Here is a 25,449-nt window from a genome sequence, read left to right as displayed (position 1 = left end):
GACCTGGGATCAACATTGCATAAACCAGTTTGAGCCAAATCAGTTAAGTTTGATACAGGTTTCCCTTGCTTTATGTTGTACATGCGTTCCTGGAAAATGGCATATAACTCATATTCACATAAAGGGAACCCACTTTACAATGTAACAAATAGGGATATGTTCCAAGACTTTGACTGTACTGAGCCCAGACCCATTTCTACCACTTTTACAAGACAATTTTGGTACTCACCAACAGCAAACAGCACACACAAGCACAGGACACTATCATAATGGGGATGGCAACTACAGAAACACATGTCACAGACAATGAGTGAGGAACATAGATCCACACAGGCGACTATATTTTGGTGCGCATCACTCCCACAATGCACCACACTGATCACATAACAGTGAATTTACCTCTCATATAACAATTTTTTAGTATAGAAAGGGTCATCGTATAAGAGTGAATTCACACATACAAAGCCTGCATAAAGCAAGGGAAACCTGTACTAGATTCAACCAGGTTTATCTCAAACCAGTTTCAGCCATTTTCAAACCGGTTTATGTGCACTGAACAGCTGTTCTGCCACAGGTTTAAAGCAGTTTCTGATCACTTAAGCTGGTTTATGTGTAATGTCTGTTCCTAGCCCTGGAGACAAAGTAACAGAAAACATACCTGATAGATGAATGGATAGATCAGTTGCATGAAACACTTTTGGGGGCATAAAACCAAACACCCACCAGCTGGGTTCAAGCACAACTGACTGATGTGATGATGAACAGGTATACAGGGCTACCTTGTGTGTGACATTGTGTCCCCTCTCTTGATTCATCACCAGCTTGTTCATAAATTTGCAAAGCAGAATTGATATCTGGAATACAGCCCTGCAAAATTGTATTCATAATTTACAAGTAACATTTCTGATGGGCAAGCTTAACCTCACAACAACCATCTATGTCTGAACATCACAAGTTGTTTTCCTTCCCCATTCCCAGGACAATTCTGCATGTAAATAGAGGCCTGGTTGCTAACAGCTACAAATGAAATTTATGTGCAATGTGGTGAATTTTGGATTGTTTTAATTTCTCATAAGAATGAGAGACAAATGCAATCTAACATTTATTCAACTCTCCATCCCAAATCACTGGTTTCTATAAAGTATCCTGTAATTTGACTTTGGTATACCCTTTTGCACTTTCACCAGTAGCCCTCTTGTGATGTTAACTTGTTTCTGCCCTTCTGTCTGCCTACACACACCCTCCATTTACATCTCCATTATGTGTGCCCCATGTCTTCAGTTGTCTGCCTACATTGTCTCCCCTGACTCCCTTATAATGCCCTCCCATGTGTCTTCTCATGGCTCATCCCTTCCTTTTTGACCATCTATTCATCATTTTCTAGCTCCCCAGGTTGGAGTCTGGTTCCCCCTTTCTGTCTCTGTGGTCCTTTCAGTAGCTGCTGCCTTCCCAGAGTGCACTTTGCCCCACCAGAAGTGGCTGGATGTGGGCACATTTTGGTGGCCTGGCTGCAGAAGCAGACTGATATAGGCATAGCCTAAGACAAAAAACCCTGGTAGGTGATAACATTGCTTTTGTTGGTAACCATGCTGCAGTTATCTCTGCAAGTCCCATGCTTTGGTTTCTTATCATTTCCTTTTTTCTAGTAAGAATAAGATTTTGAACCTTGTGGTAAAATTCTTGTTCTAACATTAAAAGTCTTGTATAAGCAAATTGTGAAACTGGCTACTTCAGGTGGCCATTAGATTAAATCTGATATTAGGGCAATCAAGCTCTCAAGCTTCAGGGGGCAGAAGTTGATTGTCACAAGAACCTGGAAAATATTCCCCAACTGTATCTCATTTCAGTGGTGAGCTAGGTATATTGTTTTTACTTTCCAGCTTTTCTTCAAACACAGCCAAACTACTGGGCTTGACAGCACAGCAGTCTGAATTGGAGCAGTAAATGCTGTCTTTACATCAAACACATATAGTCTGCATTTTTTTTCAGATTAAAAACATGGTATGGCTGACAAATGATGCAGAAAGCAACATATTCACTCTAAAAGCCACCAAAAAAAATCGCTGATTTCAGTGGGAAGAATCTCACCTAGCACTTTAAAGGATGGATACCTGATTCACTGTGCTGTTATACCAGTTATACCCCAGTGCAACTCTATGCCATTTGCTGCTTTACACTGGCATAAACCTGGCAGTGGATAATAGGTACTCTAGGTTTCATGTGTTCCTAAATCTGAGAGGAACCCACTGAAAATGGTAGGTAAAAATCTGTACCTCATGAAAAACTGGTGTGTTCTGATGAGTGCAGATGGTATTCCATAAAGTAGACCCCTCCTAAGTGAACCTTTGTTAAAGGAACTGAGTGTAGGTGGAACTGCCTAGTGTGATTCATCTAACAGATTTGTGATTAAGTATTCAATTAATTACAACAGCCATCTATTCTAATGAGGAGGGGGATGTGCTCAGTGTGCACATCTCTGCATGGTGTTGCTATTGCCAATTATTTATAGGATGGCATAAATGTTCATGGTGCTTTACAGAGCAGTAAGACATAAGCTAGAATCTGCTTTCACTTCACACCAGTCTCAGTCTGGAAGACCTCCAGGGAAAGTGCCCTGGATTTTGGATTCACACTGAAGTAACCAAGCTCACAGTCTAGTTCATTGTCCCTTCCCCAAATATTATGGAGTCTAAGGGCAAATCCAGATATCCCAATTGCAAGCTTGCTGGATCCTTTCTCATGCTAGCTAACATCTCAAGTTAGCTAACTCTTGTTAGCATCAACAAATTGTGACTTAGGGTGCAGACAGAAGTAACAACTGAAACATTTCAAATGCCATTTAAACACTTCAAAGGGCCATCTGTACAAATGTACATGCTTTGAAATACTCCAAAAGCAGATGAAGTGCTAAAAAATAACTCTCAAATTTTTCACAAGACCCAGTAATGTAACAAATAGTTGGTGATTGGGACCCTGGGCACTCACTTAAAGGTGTTGCATGAATACCAGCTGCCACCATTGCAGATGGGCTGGCCCAGCTGCTGCAGCCACCACAACTGGCCCAGCCTCTGTCACCGCTGCTATTGCTCAAAGTGCAGACACTGGCTGTGTTGACTTGACACATGCCAGATCAACATTCAGAATCTCAATATTACGTTGTTAGAAAGGAGGGCATGATACAAAATTATATGCGGAAACAGAAACTACACAAACACTCTATGGCACACATGCACATACACAGACACACAACCACACACTTCTGTGGCTGTGTGTTAACACTATGGGGCATTTGGGGTAACTTGGGCTCGAGGTTACTTGGGGTCATGGTGCTGGTGTTACTCGGGGTCAAGGCGCTGGGGTTACTTAGGATCACTTAGTGCCCCAGGGTTACTTGGGGTCACCTGGTGCTGGGGTGGAAGTGAGGGAAAAAGCCAGTGTTTTGGAGGTGGCAGAGAGGAAGCTGAGATGGCAGAGACAGACAGACAGACAGACAGAACAGAAGTCAGAGGGGCAGAAAGCAGAGATTGGAGCAGGGCCAGGAGGTCAGTAAGACAAAAACCCAACTCAGGGTTCCAGAATAACAGTTTTATTAAACAGGCAACACACTACACAGCCCCACAAAGTTATTGGTTCCCACACACACACACAAACACTCACACACACACCCCCTCCACACAATGGTAGCAGGAAAGGAAAGGCTTAATGGAGGGATTTGAGGCCCAGGTAGGCAGAGACAGAGTTCAGGTCCCTTGCTTGGGGGAAGAAGGTAGGTGATAGCTACCTATCCCAGGCTGAGAGTTGATCTTCGATGGTCAGTCGGGGTCTTCTCTAGCAAGGTGTTGTCCAAAGCGGGGTCGCCTGCAGGGCCTCTGGGGGGATAGGTGCTATGATGTAGTGTTGGTCCAGATGGAGAGGGCATCCCAAAGAGATCACACTCTCCCACCCTTTTTATAGGGGTGGGCTACCTGTGTCTCCCATCGGAAGGACATGTCCAGGCAAGGACAATCCTGCTCAGATGCATACATGCAGATCCAGGTGTCCTCATTGTCTGGTGGGACACAATGGTGGAGTTGCTGGTTTCTGTAGGGTCTTTGTCTTCCAAGTGTTGGGTTCCTGCAGGTTCTTTATCTTTCAAATGCTGGGTTTTGTCTCTGTTCCTGGGTGAGGTCTGTGGTTCCTGGGTGAGTCAATGCAAGGCAATGGTCCGGTCATTGAGTTGATGGTCTGATCATTGAGTTGATCATTCAGTAGAGGCCTGCTACCATTATGCCTCAAGCACCCTCATTCATTCAGGAACCAATTTACATGAAACTGGTTAGACATGAGTCACAGTTACAACATACTATACAATAGGTTATACCTGGGCAGAGGACACAAGATGGAGGCTTGACATACAAAATGGAGACTTGACATTACTTGACTACTTTACAGACACATTAAATCATATGAATTCAATATAAAACTGTAAAAATCAACACAAACGTAACAACACTATTCACATTATAAAAGGGGCTTGTTACTATAAGGGAGTATAAGAACTTAGCTTACCTATGACTAACTATAACTACTTATAAGGGATAGAGGGGGCAGAGAAAGACTCAGAAATGGTTGGGGAAGGGGAGGGAATGTATTTTTAAGTAAACAAAAAAAAGAAAAACCTGGGGGTTTTGCTACAGTTGTTATACCTGGGACAGGTTTAAAACATGGCTATGGCTAACAAAGGATGCAGAAAGCAATATATTCACTCTACAAGCCAAAAAAAAATCACTCGTTTCAGAGTGAGAAGAATTAAAAAGAAAGACAGGGACAGAGCATCCACAGGTCCTTCAGCATCCCACAGTGCTCTGCTCCCTGCCCCGCCTCCACAGAGGAGAAAGGGAGAACAGGGTGGACAGTCTGTCAGGCTGACTGACAACTTGCCAGCCTATCCAGCTGCTGGGTTCTGAAGCACTGTTGGCATCTGAGGTGCTGCTGGGGACCCATTGGGATCGCCACACCTCCCACCATGACCTGTGTCCATCCCACACAAAAGACTTGGAATTCTGTTGGCGGGGAGACCTCCTCACTATCCCTACCCTTTACCAGAGCCCTTCTGACATGGGTCCCCTGCCACCACTGGTGCCAGGCATTCTAGTCCCAAATGCCCCCTCTACCTCTTGCCTGTGGCAAGTGGGGGAGAGGAAGAGTTCAGGGGATGGTGGCTGAAGAGCTACAGTTCTCATGGCAGGGAGCTCCCATCTATGCTCCCCTGCCAACCTCCTGCTGACTTCACACTGTTGCCCTCTGCTCCAGCAAGAGAAATCCTTTGCTCCCCATAGTGCCTACTGGCAGGACAGCCATAGCTGCTCAGCCACTGAAATTTTGAAATAGTCCAGCTGAAGGGTATAAGAAGGGATATACATATGTCCCCTGGCTGAAGTGCTACCCTTTTACCCTTTTGAAACTTTTCCAAGCCTGTTATACCTAGAAAAGTTTTTTAAATTACTTCTGTCCTCACCCTTAGTAAAACCCTCAAAATCTGATATTGTGTTAAAACAACCTATTGATTAAAGCCCAGGCTGCAGAGTGGGAAAGGAGAATAGTGATTTGTTACTCAATTATGGTGTGTTTCACCAGCAGCTCAGAGACAAATGTAATCACTATGCCTTCAGAGTTGTAGGTATGCAGGGTGATTTTCATACAGAAGACAAGCTTCTATTGTAGGAGAATAGTGTCATTGGGACATGATGCAACTCACCTTCCTGAGGTATTAACACCACTGGTTTTTCTTTTTTTCCACTATAGGGTGAAGTTGTGGGCAGATACCTTTGGTGGGGAGTTATATGCCATCTCAACAAAGTATTCGGGCTCTCTCCTATTGCAGAAGGTAGGCAAGACCTGCAAAGGAGCTTTGCAGGTGTCAGATTTCCCTTTTTCTTCAATTATTTCTCTCTGTCCTGGGGACACCAGGGAGAGAGAGGAAACACACGTAGGTCTCCACTAACTTTGAAGACCATTTAGGTTTGCTTCCTAATCTCTACCCTGTAACCTTCATAGGGCCAGAGTGATGCCACTAGATTACATTGCAGTAAACAAGACTGTATCAAACTTACACCCTATCTTGACAGGTTTCACTGGCTCACTTACCATTTCTGGTTCTAACTCTGAAATGCTCTGTTTTTTAACACTCTGCCTAAGTATTGTTCAGTTTTCCTGTCTGACTGAATCCACCTCTGTCCCCTTAGGACCATTCACTCCTCTCCTCCATTACTTACTGCATACCCACCTATTCCCCATCTGTTCACTCTGACCTAACACCTGATATTGTCCTCTTGTTTTCTAAGTTATCTCAGCAAGGAGTTCCTGGTTCATTTCTCATATGTTCTTCTCCCTGTGGGTCCCTTACATCTCTTTAAATCTTGCTTAAAAACTCTCTGTTTCTTGAGTTTCAGAGTAGTTCCTAGAATTATAGAATCAAAGGACACGTCTACATGAGACACTTAACTTCACATTAGCATAGTTTACCGAGAAGTAAGCATGTGCACAGTGGTGATGCGTAGGGTGCACGTGGGTGCATGTGCACCCCCTGACAGCCAGCACTCCATGGTTAGGTGATGGGCAGGGGGGCAGGTGGGAGCACCAGTGCCCAACCTGTGAGCACCGGCTGGAGAGTGGGGGCACCAGAAGAAGTTCCACTGGCACTTCCAGGAGTGCCACTGATTCTCCCCTATCCCCACCGTGGTTGGCAAGACCAGTTGCTGACTGGCTGCTGGGGGGACACATGCTTCCCTGACTCAGGAGGCACCAGCAGCCCATGCATGTGCATCTACACGTGCACATGCTTACTTTGCAGTACACCTCCCTAATCCCCAGTAAAACTGCTACCTGCAAATGCAAGTAGCAAATTTACTCAAGATTAGTAACAAGCTCCTTAGCTCCCACTAATGTCCCCCTGCCCCAGGAGCAGGGAGCTTCCAGCCCCCTCTCCTTAATCACAATTGCAGAGCAGGGGCTGGGTGCCCTGACTCTGCAGTTGTGGAGAGGGGGCTAGGAACAGGCTGGGAGTTTGTTGTCAGCCCCTGCTTCATGATCACAACCCCCCAATCCACAAGGGCTGGGAACAAAGTCTGTGGAAACAAGCTCCCCAGTTCCCACTCCATGAACACAATTGAAAGTGTGGAGCAGGGGCTGGGAGCCCCCTGGATGGGGACAGTTTCCTGGCCAGCCTAGAGCTGACTGAAGCATGAGCAGCCTGGAGGTAGCTGGAGACCGTCCTGTTTTGGGCAGTCTTGAGCCAGCTCCCGGCTGCACGTGCAGACTTCCCTGTGCAGCCCAGGCCTGGCCAGGAACTGTCCTGGTCAGGGGCAGGTCCCAGCCCCCTGCCCTGATCAGGTGATCGAGGCATGGGGCTTGGAAAGAGCTGCAGCAATGGGGTAGGTGCCAGCCCCTGTCCTGATCCACCAGCTCATTGCTAGTTGCTAGCTGTACCAGCAGTGGATCGGGGCTGGGGGCTGGGACCTGCCCCTCCCTTGGAGTTATTTCCAAGGCCTGAGCCCTTATAAGGAAGCCAGGGCCAGGAGCTCCCTGCTGCTAGGGCAGGGGAACATTGTCCCTGCTCCACTCCAGCAGCAGGCAGCCAACAGGGGCCAGGAAGTGCTCCCTGCCAGCTGCTGGGCTAGCACACAGGGGGGGCCTGGAGCTCCCCATAGGGGTGGCAGAGGCCCATTGCGGCACTGCAGGGAACTGGGTGAAATCTGCTCCTTAATCACCATATGTGTAGATGAAACCTTTACTCCAGAGTATTTTACACCACAGTAAATTTGGGCCAGAGTAAATGCATGTGTAGACATGCCCAGTGAGTTGGAAGGGATATCAAGGGTCATTTAGTTCAATCCTCTAAACAAATGCAGGATGTGCTATTTACTATGTTATTCCAGATAAATGCCTTTCCAGCCTCTGTTCCCTGAAACAATTGTGATGCCAGGTCTTAAAGCAGTTTTATAAAACTAACATAACTCAGAACTAATTAGTGCTTCACCCTGACTAGCTTATCAGGCATGGTTCTCTAATCCATAATTCTGCAACTTCAGGACAAGAAATGTAAACTTCATATCCTCCAATTCTTAAGCTTTCCAGGAGCCAAAAACCTTCTGATTGGGAACATTGGGCCAAATTTTTGGCTGACTTAAGTGTTGCAGCTTCAGTGCCTTCAATGGAATTTTGCCCATTTACAATAGCAGGGACTTTGACCCATTATCTTTGATTCACAAGGTCCATAAACTCAGATAGAATATACTGTAAATTGGTTAACATAGCAAAAATACGTCTTAGGTTTTCACTGAAATTAACAGCTTGTTAATAATCTCAAACAATGAGTTTGCTTACTACAAGTTTGAATGTCTAAATTCTGCTTACAGATAGCTAACTTGAAGCCTGTATGTGTGACTTGGGGACATGATATACAGGAAACCCTTGGTATTCGCAGGTTCAGCATTTGTGGTTTCAAATATTCGCGAATGCCAAACCCACATTTTAAATACACTCAGAAGGCACCAGTCATTCATGAGCACAGTTATCATCCTAATGACCCCAACATCAAGGGGCCTCTCTTTTAAAAAGCAATTGGGGACTTCTTTTGGGGAATAAGAGTATGTAAGTCAGAATAGTGTCCACACTGAATTCCAGTTACACTGTAAAACTGGCTAGTACCAAAGCATGTGTCACACTGATGGCTCTTGTGATAGTAAAAGGTGGTGTAGGCAGACTGTCAATCATGGTCAGGAACCTGGAAAGCCAGTACTACCGTCGTCCAGTTGCTCTTAGCTGTAATTGCTTTTCCTCTGGCAGCAGTTCAAGGAACAGAGCCATGTGCCCTACCTGAGAAGATTGTATATAAGTTAAATTTGTCGTATGCTGGCTGCATGCTGTAGGCAAAATCTGAGTATGTGGGCAGTACCTGGTTAGGCTAAATCACTTTGTAACTATACAGACATCCCCTCTGGACTGAAAAAATGCCAGCACATGCCTGCAGTGGCTCAGGCTAGAAGCCAGGCTGCAGTAGAGCAGCCCTCCCTTCCCTTCTACAGGGCTGAGCTGAGGGGGGATGGCCAGGCCCTGGCAGGATGCTGTGATTGGGAAGGGATTTCCCCCCCCCCCCCCATTGATAACAGAGCATTTATCAGCTCTCTTATCAGCATTTAGTGCCCCATCAGAAAACAAAGCCTCACTCATTAATTCAAGCTCTTCTTAAATAGCATTTTCCAAAGGAAGGAATGCAGGGACATTACAGCTGAGCTGTTGATTAGCTCCAAAAAGCCCTAAGTGGACACTGTCCTATCTGCCTTACACAGCATTAGCTAGCATATAACATGCTGGCTACAGTCCATGCTGTGGGAGAGAGCAAGAAGGGATCTCTCCTTAAGCAGTGAGTGGGAGGAAGGGGGAAGAGCAGCACGGGGAAGCCAGCAGACCCTGCTGTGCCTGCAAGTATCTACCAAGCTGCAGCCAGGGAACAGAGGGGAGGGGCCAGCTCTGCTGTGGAGCAGAGAGCCCTGCCCAGCCCAGAGAGCATGCCCAGATGCTGGGGGAGTCTGATCTAACTTAAACCAGCAAGGGGTCTGGGACAGACATTGCATAAACTGGTTTGACCCAAATCAGTTAAGTCTGATACTACATTCAACCAGGTTTATCCCAAACCTGTTTCAGACATTTTCAAACTGATTTATGTGCACTGAATGTCTGTTCTGTTACAAGTAGGTACTACTTGTAGTAGGTACTACTTGTAGAATTGTAGGCACTACTATAATATTACTAAGAATGAAAGCAGGGCAGGATAGCACCTCACAGACTAACCCAGGGAAAATCCTAGAAACATTCATCAAAGAGGCTATATGTGACAAACTTGCAGAAGGTATGATACTGAATGACAGCCAGCATGGCTTCATAATGGGCAGGTCTTGTCTGACCAACCTCATTTCTTTCTATGATTAGGTGACTTGTCACCTGGACAAGGAAAAAGCAGTTGACATTATATACCACGACATCCAGAAAACCTTTGACCTGGTATCCCATGAGGTACTGATCAGAAAACTGGAAGATATCGGGCTCAACTGCAGGACCACCAAGTAGATGTGAAACTGGTTGCAGGGTAGGACGCAGAGAGTCCAAGTGAATGGATTGGTGTCATCCTGGTGAGATGTGGGCAGCAGCATACCCAAGGGGTCGGTACTTAGTCCAGTGCTGTTCAATATCTTCATCAACGACCTGGATGATGGGGTGAAAAGCCCATTGGCCAAGTTCATGGACAACACCAAGAAATGGGGTTGTGCAGACACACCCGCAGATACGTTGCAGATACAAACAGACCTAGACAGGCTGGCATGTTGGGCAGAACCAAACCAGCTGAGGTTCAACATAGAGAAATGCAAAGTGCTGCATCTGGGAAGGAAGAACCCCCAGCACACCTACAGGCTGGGCATCACTAACCTGACCAGCACTACAAATGAAAGGGATCTGGGGGTAACACTAGATGCCAGCATGAATATGAGCTGGCATTGTGACACAGTAGCCGCTAGTAGAGCTAATAAAACTCCGACATGCATCAATCGATGCATCTCCAGTAAAACCAAGGAAGTGATTCCCCACCTTTACTCAACATTGGTGCAGTTGCAGCTGGAATACTGCATCCAGTTCTGGATGTGCTAAAGCTTGGAAGGGTTCAGAGAAGGGCCCCTTTATGATCAGGGACTTGAATGGCAAGCCATACAAGGAGAGGCTGAGGGATCTCCATCTCTTCAGTCTAAAGAAAAGAAGGCTGAGAGGGGACCTGATTGCAGCTTACCACTATATCAGAGGTGTACATCAGGGGCTTGGTGAATAACTTCACCAGGGCGCCCTGGGAGAAAACTAGAAACAATGGCCAAAAACTCCTGGAAGATACTTTCAGGCTGAACATTAGGAAAAACTTCTTCTCAACTAGGGTGTCCAGACTATGGAACAAGCTCTTCCCAGATGTGGTGCAATCATCTACCCTAGAGGTCTTCAAGAGAAGACAGGACGGTCACCTAGCTGGGGTCACCTGACCCCAGGTGTCTTTCCTGCTCATGCAGGGGGCTGGACCCAATGAGCCTTCAGGGTCCCTTCCAGCCCTAAGATTCTAAGTTTAAACCAGTTTCTGATTACTTAAACTAATTTATGTGTAATGTCTGTCCCTAGCCCATGGCTCTACCTCCAACTCAGCCACTGACTTGCTGTGCAGCTGTAACCAAGCCATTTCTCTCTGTGCCTCTCTTTTCCTTCTGTGTGTCGTCTCTTTAGACTGAAGGTTGTTTGTAGGGCTGGGCAAAATTTTGCCGGCCATTTTGTTTTGACACTGTTTCGACTGATTTCAAGGTTGAAACAGCAAAATCGAAATGAAACAATGGTCCTCAAAACAGCCTTGAAACAAAACGAGTCTAGTCGAAACATTTCAAAAGTTGAAATGTTTTGACCATAGTGCTGGGGATGAAAGTCAGTCCAGCTGGGCTGACTTCCCATTCCCAGTGCTAGACCGAGCGGAGGACAGGAAGTCAGCCCAGCTGGGCTGACTCCCTGTTCCCAGTGGATCTAGTGAAACGTTGAAATGGAGTTGAAAAAGCCTCACTGTTTAGACAAAGCAAAATGGAACAGCTGTTTCGAATCAAAATGAAATTCAATATGAAATGCTGTTCCGTCAAAACATCGAAACTCAAGGTGAAACAGAACAGTACCATTTCACGGTGCCCTAGTTGTTTGGGCTAGAGATAGAACCAGGGATTGTAGGTACTACTATAACATTACTAAGAATGAAGGCAGGGCAGGGTAGCACCTCACAGACTAACCCATTCAGGGTGGCATAAACTTTCATAAGCTATAGCTTACTTCATTAGATGCAATGAATGGACTTGCAGAGAGCAGGGGTCCTAAACAGATTGAAGGAAATTAATTTAAATATAATGGATAGGGAAAGGGGGAGGAAAAGAAGGGAGCAGTGCTGAGAGAGGCCAAGGTACATTGAAGAGATCAAATGGGATAAACAAAGCAGTTAATTCAGTGAGGAACATAGTAGGTTATAAAAACTAGTTCAGGTAATGAGATACAAATCCAGTCTCTGTTGAGACCATACTTAACATACCCAGTCTGTGGATGTTTTCTTGTTCTGCAATTTTGCATTCAAGTTGGTTTTTAAAGTTCTTCTGTTTAAGAACAGCTACTCTGAGGTCAGTGATGGAATGTCCAAGGAGGTTAAGGTGTTCTATCATTGGCTTTTGTGTCTTTCTGAGATTGATGTCAGATCATGTCAGAGCATTCTTTCATGTTGGGATCATCCCATCTGTCCAATTTAGACAGCAGAGGAGCACTATGAGCAGACTATGGTATAATCCTGTATGCTATAATCTATGTAATTTGGTCTAGTGATGATGTGGTTTGTATTGGTGAGGGGTCTCAGCTTGCATCTGGGTCCGTTATAAGGCCTGGTGCCTTGGTGAGAATAGGAGTTGGGTAACCTGTTGCTTGCGAGACACATTTGAGATTGGGGTGGGATCTCTGTAAGCCAGGAAAAGCTTGTACTCCAAGGCTGCCTTAAGATCATTCTCATTGACCAGGAGGTATTGAAGGTCATTAATGATGTGTCCCCACACAAAGCTGGGGTGTAGGTGACAACAAGAGAGATTCTGTTGTCCTTGTCACAGGGTTGGCATTATAGCAGGTCAGAGTGGGATCTGAATCTGGCTTTGTTGATTTGACTTGCTACATTTTTGGTACTGTCAGCATCCATAGATTCATAGATTCATAGATGTTAGGGTCGGAAGGGACCTCAATAGATCATCGAGTCCGACCCCTTGCAGAGGCAGGAAAGAGTGCTCGGTTCAGACGACCCCAGCTAGATGCTTATCTAACCTTGTCTTGAAGACCCCCAGGGTAGGGGAGAACACTACCTCCCTTGGGAGCCCATTCCAGATTTTGGCCACTCTAACTGTGAAGAAGTTCTTCCTAATGTCTAGTCTAAATCTGCTCTCTGCTAGCTTGTGGCCATTATTTCTTGTAACCCCGAGGAGCGCCTTGGTGAGCAGAGCCTCACCAATTCCCTTCTGTGTCCCCATGATGAATTTACAGGCAGCCACAAGGTCGTCTCTCAACCTTCTCTTGCAGAGGCTGAAGAGGTCCAGGTGCCCTAGTCTCTCCTCATAGGGATTGGCCTGCAAGCCCTTAACCATATGAGCGGCCCTTCCCTGGACCCTCTCCAGGTTATCCACATCCCTCTTGAAGTGTGGCGCCCAGAACTGGACGCAGTACTCCAACTGCTGTCTGACCAACACCCGATAGAGGGGAAGTATCACCTCCTTGGTTCTGTTTGTCATGCATCTGCCGATGCACGAAAAAGTGCAGTTAGCTTTGCTGATGACTTCATCACACTGACAACTCATGTTCATCTTGGAGTCCACTAGGACTCTGAGGTCCCTTTCCGCTTCTGTGCTACCGAGCAGGTCATTTCCTAGGCAGTAGGTATGCTGGACATTTTTCCTCCCTAAGTACAGCACTTTGCATTTCTCCTTGTTAAATTGCATTCTATTGTTTTCTGCCCATTTGTCCAACCTGTCCAGGTCTGCCTGTAGTTGTTCCCTGCCTTCTGGCGTGTCCACTTCTCCCCACAGATTTGTATCATCCACAAACTTGGACAGAGTACACTTCACTCCCTCGTCCAAGTCACTGATGAAGACATTGAAGAGTATCGGTCCAAGGACCGAGCCCTGCGGGACCCCACTGCCCACGTCCTTCCAGGTCGATACCGACCCATCCACCACCACTCTCTGGGTATGACTATCTAGCCAATTTGCCACCCACCGGACTGTGTAATCATCCAAGTCACAGCCTCTTAATTTGTTCACCAGTATGGGGTGGGATACCGTATCAAAGGCCTTCCTGAAGTCTAAGTGAACGATGTCTACCCCTACTCCTGCATCCAGGTGTTTTGAAACCTGGTCATAAAAAGAGACTAGATTAGTCAGGCATGATCTACCCGCTACGAACCCGTGCTGGTTTCCCCTCAGCATAATTTTTCCTGCTGGGCTCTCACATATATGAGCCTTAATAATCTTTTCAAAGACTTTGCCAAGGATGGAGGTGAGACTGACTGGCCTATAGTTGCCTGGATCCTTCTTCCTCCCCTTCTTGAAAATAGGGACTACATTGGCCCTTTTTCAGTCCTCCGGGACCTGGCCCATGCACCATGAGTGCTCAAATATTCTTGCCAGTGGCTGTGCAATGACATCAGCCAGTGCCTTCAGTACCCTCGCATGGAGCTCATCCAGGCCTGCGACTTAAACGCATCCAGTCCTTCCAAGTGACTCTGCAACATCTCAGGGTGAACGCTTGGTAGTCTGGCGCCCTGCTGTTGCCTCTCTACTTCAGATCCCTAGGGTGTGCAATCTGGTCAGTAGGTTCAGAGTAGATAGGGTTGTAACACAGAGCTTAGCTGCAGCTAATGTATCTAGTGGTGTGACTAGGATACTAAGGATAACTGCCATTGCATCCAGGGGGCAGATAAAAAATAAAAAAAACACACCAAGCCTGGAAAAAACCTGTGTTATTAAGAGAGAAGAAGTGAGATTTATAACTGAAAAGTAACCCAGTCTTGACTAATGAACCCAACAAAATAGTCACAAAATAGTCACACTTTACTTGCCCTGCTGAAGGATCCTGAGTTCTATCCTATTAGAGAGAGAGGACATTTTGTTTTTTTCTTGAACATGACTGAAGTCTGATGCAATACCAATGGACTGTGCTTTGCCAAAAATGGATTTAGAAATCAAGACAAGTGACAGAGTGGGACATTGTTTTGCGCAGTGCTTTCACAGCAAAAAATGCTATTCATTTACTCACCATCCCCACTTCCTGCAGGAGACAGAGCAGATTTCCAATTCAACACAGCCCTGCTCTCATTCCCTGAGCCATCTCCCCAAGTACCTAGACAAGTTGTTCCAGGAGCCTTTGGTAAAATATTGTACTAAACCTTACAGTATGAATAAACCTGCTGGGTGTGTCCAGACATGCAAGCACATGCACTTGCAGCAGCTCAAATAGAAGCGATGCAAATTTGATCTGCGGCTTTTTGCTTCAGCACACGTGCTCAAACATGCACTTTGATGTGAAGCAAATTGTGCCACTTGGGGCACAATAACCCTGCCTGGCTCCTCCCAGATCTTCAGCCAGGGGGAGCTAGAGCCCGGGGCCAGCACCTGTGCTGTCCCCAGCAGTATGAAAAGCTACCCTGTCCTGGCCCTAGCAGTATAAAAAGCTGCCCTGGCAAGTAGCTCAGGGCTACTAGCTCTCAGGGGCTTCTGGGGCCCAGACAACTGGTACCTGGGGATACTACCCCTTGTGCCAGCTGGACTGCTGAAGCAGCCCTGAGAGTTCCCTGCACCCTCTACCCACTGCAGCTGTCTGGCAGTGGGGGATGTTGCCTAGTTGTGACCTGCTGTGCACCTGCCAGACTCGGATGGGGACTACAGAGCCAGTAGAGGCATCTGCCCCTCTGGGCCAGCTGCCAGTGGACTGCGGTTGCAGGGTTGGCCTTTGTGCAGCACTACTGCCACGTGTGCCCCTGCCCAGCCATCTGGGCAGCTATCACATGGAAGATGTTTTGGGTGTGGTGGCCTGCTTTGAACTGTCAAAGCATGTCCTCCTGGCCTCATTTGTCCAAGAGGTCAACCACAGCCAGATGGGTCCAAAGTGCCACCTCTGAGCAGGCAGGGTCCTGCCACTGGTCTCCCTAGAAGGAATTCTGGTGTTCCCTATTAGAAAACTGAAAAATCCCTGATAAAAAAATCCCAAAGTCACTCAGTAAAATAACCCCAAATCCATGTTCCTCCACAAGTAAAACAAAAGACAACTATAAAGACAGAGAGCAAGAAAGAGTCAGCGATCAGTTGGACCATGTTTTATTGATATATCTTACAGTGTTAAAGCAAGTCTCTTATCATAATAATAAAGTGAACTCTAAATGCATATTTCATGAATTCATGAATATATGTTTTGCTGCATTCCCACAGGGCGATGGTCCCCACACAAGGGGTTTGGCCCTCTCAAAAGGGGTACGGCCCCCCAACAGGGGGTTCAACCCCCACACAAGGGGTACAGGCCACCAACAGGGGGTTCAACCCCCAAACAAGGGGTTTGGCCCCCAACACTCTCACAAGGGGTACAGGCCCCCAGAGGGGCTATCACCCCCCCTTGCAAGGCCCACATGCCCTACCCCAGCCCCCCAATTGCTGCCCCACCTGGCCCTATCCCCCACCAGTTGCTGCAGCCAGGGTGGCTGGCGGGGATTGGGGGGCTGGGGGAGTGGGCAGGGCCGGCGGAGGTCCCCCCCCCATGGTTCCTCCCCCCTCCTCTAGCCCCACGACCCCTTACTCACCAGCACCGGACCCTGGTGCTGAAACATGCAGCCTCACCGGCCGCATGTTTCAGCACCAGGGTGAGGGGCCAACCATAGAGACACTCTGGCAGCCAGAGCATCTCTATGGAGGACCCAGCCTCCGGTTGCCTCGCTTTTTTAAATGTCGATTTTTTTAGACCCCTCAGGGGTCTCATTTTTTCCCCGCGCTGCAAGTTTGAGGCAGGGCAAGAGGCACGAGCACTCTCGTGTGTACGCGCCCATTGAGATACATTAAACAGTTCCTCAAGGAGACTAGATCCACAGACAGCCTTTATATAAGTCAACACACACACATACAAAAGTAATGAATGCAAGTTATGGTTGGCAAGTCACATGTACATAAGACAGGAAATTCAAATACAAATATTTCCAAATCCATATTACCTCATTTGAACTCCACTGCATGTGTCATAAAGAGTATTTTTGGATTGCTATATATGTAATCTGTATTGGATTTCCCTGCCACCCACAGGGTTTACAATGTAGAGGGCAAATCCTTAATCAGTACTCACTCTTTGCTCAGACAAAGCTCTCTTTGAAGTCAGCAGGAGTCTTGCCTGTATGAAGACAGGGTCAAAAATGAGTGGCAATATACATACCCATATTTGGCCCTGCATAAAGAACTTCATATACTTATCACAGAATCATAAGGAAAGGGTCTAAAAGTCCAACCCCCTGCACAGATGAAGGATGTGTTATTCCTAAACTGTGTCAGACAGATGCTTATCCAGACTCTTCTTGAAAACCTTCTGTGAAGGAGAGACCACTATTTACCATATTTTCTCACATACAATATGCACCCTTTCCCCAAAAATTTGTGGGGGGAGGGGTTTTCACGGGGAAGCCATTTTCCTCACTGGAAAAAAGCATGTCTGGAGACACTATGCATGCCATGCATCTGCCTAGCTGGCTGCCAGGGTGATGGAGTCCTGTGTCAACCCTCTCATAGCAATAGTGATTGGTTGAACACTGTAGCTTATGCTAGAAACACCAAGTGAGCCGCTGGTAGTATCCTGATGAGGCTCGTGATGGAGAAGCAACCTGTTATTTACAGGAACATATATAAAGAACTACTTACAGTAATGAACTAACTGCTATGCTACTGCCCTTGCAAGGTCTGGGGCCTAACCTTGAGTGACATAGGAATAAGTCCTCCTGGGAACATAGAGGCCAGTTCCACATGAGCAGGAATATGCCTTTACAGCAGCACAAATAGTAGCCGTACAAATTTGTGCTGCTACTTTGTGCCCCAGTATACACCCCTGCCTATGTGCTTTGCAGTTTGACTCATTGTCCTGCTGCTCCATGTGCTGCAGTGTGGGGGAGAGGGGGGCTGGCTGGGGCATAGGATGCCTCAGTAGGGGCTAAGCATCCCCTGCACTGAGGTGCCCTGTGCCCTGTCCAGCCAGGGAGCAGGATGTGGAGATGGAAGAGCAGGCAGCCCAGGGTGGACCCCCACACTGAGGCACCCTGCACCCCAGCCAGCCACTCCCACAGTGTGTGGAGATGGGAGAGCAGGCAGCCCAGGGCTGCCTGTTCCCCCATCTCTGTGTTTGTCCTGGTGGTCACCACTTTGGTGGGGTTTGCACCACATTTTTTCCAGGGTTTTTTTGTTTGTTTGTTTTGCTACCAAGAAATCCCGATAGCAAATTTTGCCCCAGTGCTGCAAATTAGCAGCACCGAGCACTAATTAATGTGTGGCTTGTGGTGCTGCAAAGTGGTTTGTAGCACCACATGCCACACATGCCTACACATCTGGATCCAGCCAGAGTGTCCAGGAAACTTTACATCCCAGGAGCAGGAAGTTCCTGCTCTCTGAACAGACTATCTCCTAGAATGCCACATTTCCTGGATACTGCATTCCCAGAAGTGCTTACTTTGTGTCACACCATTAGCCATAATTGGACAAATCTTATTTTCTGCATTCTGCCTTCCAAAGACAAGGTCTGTGTTTTAGTAGAGGCATGTGGTATGTGAGAAACTATGGTACAAATCAGAGGTAACTAAATTACCATTGCTATGAGCTTCAAAGGTTTTCAGTTTCCTGCCTTCTCTGCTTTTAAATCCAATTAGCAGAGAGAGGTTAGCTGTGTTAGTCTGAACCACCAGTCAGCCAGAAGGCACGGGAGAGATGCACCTTATAGACTAACTGAATCAGAGATGCAGAAGCTTTTGGGAGTAAGAGCTCATTCTCTTACTATTGAAAGGATATACATCTTTGAATCAGTTAGTCTATAAGGTGAATTTCTATCCTGCCTTTAAATCTGCTGTTTCCTCAGTATTTAGCATGGGATTTCCTTGGGTTTCTTTTAATTTGGGCCTAGTTTTTTGAATGAGAGTAAAAATAATATTGTAACTAACATGTCCAACATGTCCAACTTCCAAGTCCACTGGATCCTTTCATTCCTGTTTCCCATCTCTGATGCCCAGTGAGTCCGTAGGCCCTTTTAAGAACTGAAATACAGGTTTTTCCTTCAGTACCAGAAAGTAATAAAGAAATTTGTTCTCCAGCTGAGCACAAGCCAGGAATCATCCAGGACAGTCGGATCAAATTTTACATGGCCAAACTTAAACGTTGCTTTCTTGGGATAGACTGAACTCTATGTTGCAGCAGTGGCATAACTAGAGCAGAGTGACTGGAGCAACTGCCCCTGGTGCCAGCTTGCGGAGCTGTGAATAGGGTGCAAAAATACTGCCTGCAGCTGCTCAGTTGTGCTGGTGATGTGGCAGCAACCAGAAGTCATGATTGCCCCTGTATTCCAGGTACACAGTCATGTTGCTACACCACTGTACTGAAGCATGTTTGTTCTGCTGTGATGCAATGACAGGGCAGGTTCATTTATCAGCTTGGTAGTTCCTATTGTGCAAACACTGTTTTGAGATCTAAGTGGGAATTAAATGGTGCATATGCTGTTTGTGTTCACGGTATATATTTCATACAAATTGCTTTTGCCCAAAGAAAGAAATGACTTTACATTACTTATTTATTTTCTTAAATAAGCAAAAAATAAAATAAAATAAAGAGAGAGACTAAATAACATTTTTTAAGTCCCATTCATTTCCAGTAATTAAACTTGAAAGGATGATTTATTCCTTTCTACTGAGAAAGAGAGCTTAGCAGAGAGGGCAAAAAACCCAACAAAGGGCATAAGAAAATCTAAGCTTTGTTTTATTGTCTCTGGTTGCCGCGGTCTTTCAGTGGCTGTCTGCTATACATGGAGCTTGTGACCACCACTAACAAGTTCAGGGACAAAAATCACATCAGGCAATTCTCTGAATGTCTGTGCCCTGGAGGGCAACTGGCTCAGGATTTGACCCTAAATAGGTCAATATTTTATTGTTTTTATTGAATAAAAACAAATAACTGAGTGAATTCCTGGCCCCAATGAAATCATCGTAGAGCTTCCATTAATTTCAGTGGGACCAGGATGTTCTCGAATATAGTCAGTTAACTAGATACTGTAAATTGAATATTATTTATTGGAACCAATACCTGCTTTCCTTCTTCAGCTAAAATCCTTCTTCACTACTTCACAGTCAGGGTGGCTAGGATCTGAAGCCAACTTCCAAGGGAAGTGGTGCTCGCTTCTACTCTGGGTGTCTTCAAAAGGAAGCTAGACAATCACCTAGCCGGGATCGTTTGACCCCAGCATTCTTTCCTGCCCAGGGCAGGGGGTCGAACTGCTCAGGTCCCTTCCAATATTACCAACTATGAAACTATGAAAATCCACACTGACTTCGGTTGAAGGTGAGGCTATGATTTGGCTTCAACTATGTAATTACTAGAAATCATTTTAAATTAATAAAAATGCAGAGGAATTCAATTAAATAACAAATGTTAAATAATTTTGCTGAGTGAAGTATCTTTGTCTTAATATATTGTCACTATCACAGAGTGGTACAATGCTATGTATTAGAACAGACTAAATTTTATGGAACTGTGACACATATTTGGCTATAAATCTCCCTTGATAGGAGTGTAGGATATGGAATTCTGGATCTTGTGTTATTCCCTGACTTGTATGGAAGGAGAATCTCAGCTGTTATTGTAGTTTAAGGGAGTAATGTCTCAGAAGAATGTAGTCTTTTAGTGAGTTTTCCATGAGCACTTTATGAGCATTTGGACTCTTACCTTATTGAAAATAACTTGCTATACAACTTTAGCAAGGATGTCTGGTTCTCTAGTCGATTTCCATGCAGTAAGTTCTAAAGATTTGATAACCAAAATACTAAATTTCATTCAACACAGAGATCTTCCTAGTAGGGGGGTGTGAAGTGGGCTCTATTCAATTCGGATTCGGCTTAAATCAGGAACAGTGATTCGATTCGTTGATTTGGATCACTGTCCCTGATTCGATTTGGCTGAATCCAAATTTGAAGATTCGACACTGATTCGGAGAATCAGCGATTTGGATGTAGACACAGCTTTAAATGTTTTTTCTATGTACCTCAAGGTATCAGTGCAGATTGTGAACACTGCGATGCTGGGGCACATGGAGTGTCTCACTGGAGCGTGGGGTCCCTCCACGTACTTGGCAGTGAACTGGTACTTTCAGCCCACTTCCAGGTCCACCGGGGAGTGCACTGGGGGCCTGCCCCCATACCCTCCCAGCTCAGCAGTCGGCCACGGGGGGGGATCCTGGGTGCCCCCACCCCAACCCAGGAGGCACCAGTCACTGAGCCAGGGAGGCACAGAGGGGAGGTGAGGCACCCTACATGCTCCCTGGTGGACCCAGAAGTAGACTGGAATGCATGCTGGGGAGCCCTCCACGCTTCTACGGGACACTTCATGTGCCCCAGTATCACAGCATTCACGAGCCCCTGCTATCTAGAGGTATGTAGAAAAAACATTTAAAGCTGTGTCTATGTTCGAATCTCCAAATCTTTCTGAATCTTTCCAAATCAAGAGGAGGATTCTGATTTGATTCGGAGAGATTGAAGGGTCCTCTGATTAGATTCAGATTCAGAGATTTGGCCACCAAATCAGGCCAAATCTCCACTGAATTAAATCAGGACCGAAGCTTCACAGAGCCCTACTACCTACCTGACACCTACAGTCACAAGCTTTTGTATCTCATACCCTCGTGCAACTCTTTCAGCAAATATTCTCTTATACAAAGCAAAACTGAAATTTGTTGTTTATCAACATTCCTGCTAGTAAAATCCCTTCTTACTTTCTAGCAGAAACTATGTAGTGGGTAACATCACAGTCCCAGTGAATTTTTAGAAATAGCCAGCTGAATATTACATATGTTTTGTAGTATTTTCCCAGCTCTAATTGTCATAGTTAAACTGGGACCTGGTCAGGCTATTCATGTACACTGTGACTGGTAAATTCTGTAGGGTCCCACAATTATTGAATGCTCTTTAATGTGTATGACCAGTGTCAGAAACATACTCAATAAAAGGCAAAATGGAAGTACTGTTACAATTCTGCCTGAACAAGAAACCCATCATTTAGCTCTGTTCTACTGGAATCAAGATCTACTCCATCATGCACTACCCCAGTACATCCGCTGCTGAAAGCAGGCTCTTTGCATAGAGCATACACATAAGTGGTGGTGTAGTTTTTTTCCTGGCAGCCTGTATTCCAGGGAGAGATTACCCTCATATCCTAGGGGAGGGGCTTGATTAAAGCCCCCAGAGTGGCAAGGATCAGCTTCTCTGCAGATGAAACCATGACACAGAGTTAAATCAAACAGGCAGCAGCTGGGATGAGTAGTACCATGGTCTCGTCATCACCCAGGGTCTTCAGCCTGTGAGCTGTGATGCAGCTCCTTTTGGCAGGGTTGTTACACTAACCATCATCCTCTCCTCTTCTTTTCCCCTCCCCCATCCTTTCCAGCTAGGCAGCAGCAGCAAGGACTGGAGTCATTTAATCCAGTAAACCTCTTGCTCTGTTAATCATGCCAGGCAGAACTAGCAGCTTCCACACATGGCTGCTGCAGGCTGGATGTGATTCTATTTCTGTCTGACCTCCTCAGCACTGTCCCATCCTCAAGGCATTTCTTATGCCACATATGCTCAGCATCCTTCTCTAATGATGAATGAGCTTTTCTAACAAAAAGAGCTTTATTTGCTTCCCCCAGAGAAATTCAAAGTCCCTCTGCTTTTCTCCTAATTAGAAAAAGGCATCAAATCCCCTACCCTCCACTGCCTCATTTTGTACCACACTAAAAATGAATCTCACATTGAGATTATTGAGGTGCTGCCAGTATTTTAGTAAAGGGGAGTTAACAAAGCCTTTCCCCTTTAGCCTGTGATAAGCCCTGTCTATTAGGATGAACAGTGTATGTACTACAGGCAGTACATGTGAGGGATGGGGTGAACCTACTCATTTGCTTTTCCCCTTACACAAAAACCACAGTCATCATCATCAGCTATAATGTGATAAGAGTTCTGTCCTTTTTGAGAAAGGTTAATCACATTGTCTCCTTTTGCAGTTCCTGCTCCCATCTGTTTTATTCCTCTTCCAGCTTTGTTTTTTTTAAGACCAAAAAATAAGGACTATTACATCCAATATCAGAACTGTAGAAGAGATTTAGAAAGGCAGATTATAATTAGCCACCTTGCATTTTGGACAGAACACTGGGATTTAAATCCCTATTTGTTTAAAAAATTATCAGAAAATCTCAGATAAACCTAAAGTTGTCAGGATGTCTCTACAGCTCTCTCCCATCCCAAGTCTCACTAGCCCTATGGTTGGGGATTCCTTCTGCACTTATTCAGGGACAAAAGTGAACTTAATCCACAGCCCGATTTCCTGCACAACCTATTTTTTTCTTTTGAGGGCTCCCATCCAAGTATTGATCAGCCTTCATTCTTCTTGGCTTGTAAATCCTGCCCAGATCTCAGTCCATGCACATGCACATGCTATACATACACATTGCTAGGATTTCAAACCTGGCCTCCTTTCTCACTTTGCAAGTGCAAACAATCACAAGCATATATTTGCATGACTAATCATTGATGGTGCTTTTGAGTTAATTTAGACAACTGCAAGCACCTGCTTGTGCCAACAAATCAGTTAATTTGCTTATACTCTGAAATGTCTGTATTAGACCCCAATTATTTGCACATGACAAAAAAAAAAAGCATAGGAAAGGCTGGATTGAAATTCCAAGCTGTATTGTAGATCATTTTCTCCTCATTAACTAGAGTGCTTAGGTTATGGTGCTTGATTTACTACTTTCTTCATGAACCGCTTATTCAGTATGGATTTTTCCTTTCCTTATAATAGAAATACAAAGATGTGGAGCCCTCTTTAAAGATCCAGGAAGTGGATGGATTGGAACTAGTGAAAAAGTTTGCAGAAGAGATGGAGACCATGCTGCACAGAAAAGTAGAAGCAGTTGAGGTAAGAAGTCCAGAATTGTACTGGGAAGTTTCCTTTTGCCAACAACAAAGCACTGACCCTGAATTCCCTATAGATACTACAGAGGTGTCTAGTTGTGAAGATCCTAGAAATACTTTCTTGCTCATCTGGGTACTTCCTGGTCCTGCTTGGAGACTCTCTGTGGTTATATAGCCATTGGCTTCTGCCTCAGACAAGGGTGATAAAGAAAATAATTGATCTTAGGAATAAATGTAGGGGGAAATGAATATATAGACTTAACAGAAACAGGGATAATGGCATGGAAATTTCAAGGGAACAGTCCCCCGCACAGTACACACTGACTATTAAGCGCTAGTTGCTTGCATGGGCATTGTGTAGTTCAGGGAGATGTACTGTGGTCATTGAATGTGAGAAATGCACATGTAACTAGGTGTTCAAGTCCTAGCCATTGCACCTGTCTGAGAATTTGTCTGTGTGGGTACCCTAATATTAGAAATGCCGATCTTTTAGTTGCAGAGGCCTGACTATATAAACACAATATGGTGTGTAAAGTAGAAATGGATCAGAACTGCAAAGCTTGGCTCTGGATCAAAGTCTAAATTTAGGCGTGGTCAGACCCAGCTCATTGTAGACCTGTGGGCCATCCAGGAAGTTTAGATCCAGATCCAGTCTTTCCCAGTACTTGGATTGTCCTATTCTTGATGAGAAACAACAAAATAAGTAAACTAGCAATAGCCAGTTGCACAATGTTAAATCTGTGGCTGAATTTTGTAGAGAAACCCCTCCTTAATGTATACAAGTAATTAACTGATGCCCCAAAGCATGAGATTTGAAAGCGCAGATGGCTATTTTAGTTTCCATTATTGACAATGTTTGTAAATGGTCACAATAAGGGATCCTGGTTTTCTCTGATTTAAAAAATTGCAAATTCTCTAATAAATGCCCCCCAAATCTGCAATTAAAATGAAATGCCACTGTATATATAGGTATCAATTGAACACAATGTTTTATTGATATATTTACAATGTTAAAGCAATTTGGAAGCCTATCAGTGCCTCAATCACTATAATAAAATAAATTCTAGATACCTATACATTTTGGTACTTGATTTGGGGTTTTCTATCGTGGAAAAATCAGAGTTCCCCTTGCCCGCTTCACTCATGATTTCACTTGTGTTCTCTGGGTCAGGAGTTTGTGTGATAAGCTGTTGGTGGGGAGGCTGTAAGTTCAGGTCTAGGTATGGACCCAAAGACTCATCTGGGAAGTGTTTCCCTAATAAGCACAAGAAAACTTTGGTCTTGTTGTCTAGCTTGGGTTTGTGTGCTGAGCTAGTGCTACGAAGGTTGTGAGTTCAGGTCTGGGTGTAGCCCCAGAGACTCAGCTGGGAAGCAGGTCCCCAGAGGGCACGAGGAAATTTTCTTTACAGTAAGGGTAACCAGAATCTGGAATCGATTTCTCAGGGAGGTGGTGCAGTCCCCAGCCTTGGAAATCTTCAAGAGAAGACTGGACAGACACTTTGCTGGGATCATTTGATCTCAGCAGTATTCCTGCCCAGAGCAAGGCGGGCTTGGACGTGATGATCTTCTAAGGTCCCTTCCAGCCTTAGTTTCTATGATTCTATGACCAGGATGCAGGCTCAGGCCCTTCACTCCCCACCCACAGCCCTCTGGCCCTGCTG

At 45.5% G+C, this 25,449-nt stretch overlaps 1 protein-coding gene across 2 annotated transcripts in view; it reads left to right on the top strand.

Annotated features, from left to right (window-relative positions):
• The window catches only part of CACNA2D4 (calcium voltage-gated channel auxiliary subunit alpha2delta 4), a 179,740-nt gene that overhangs the window by 4,155 nt on the left and 150,136 nt on the right, over positions 1–25,449 (top strand). For both annotated transcript variants that reach the window (XR_009461800.1, XM_059726514.1), the window contains exons 2-3: positions 5,785–5,866; positions 23,676–23,792. Coding sequence is in view for 1 of the 2 variants with exons in the window: in XM_059726514.1 (XP_059582497.1) it covers positions 5,785–5,866; positions 23,676–23,792 (199 nt within the window). In the remaining variant the exon portion in view is untranslated. The remainder of the gene's footprint in view (positions 1–5,784; positions 5,867–23,675; positions 23,793–25,449) is intronic.

This window comes from Alligator mississippiensis, chromosome 4 (genome assembly GCF_030867095.1).
Source record: "Alligator mississippiensis isolate rAllMis1 chromosome 4, rAllMis1, whole genome shotgun sequence".
Lineage (NCBI taxonomy): Eukaryota > Metazoa > Chordata > Crocodylia > Alligatoridae > Alligator > Alligator mississippiensis.
The sequence above is the reverse complement of the archived record's forward strand: the minus strand, read 5'-3'. Positions and strand labels throughout refer to the sequence as shown.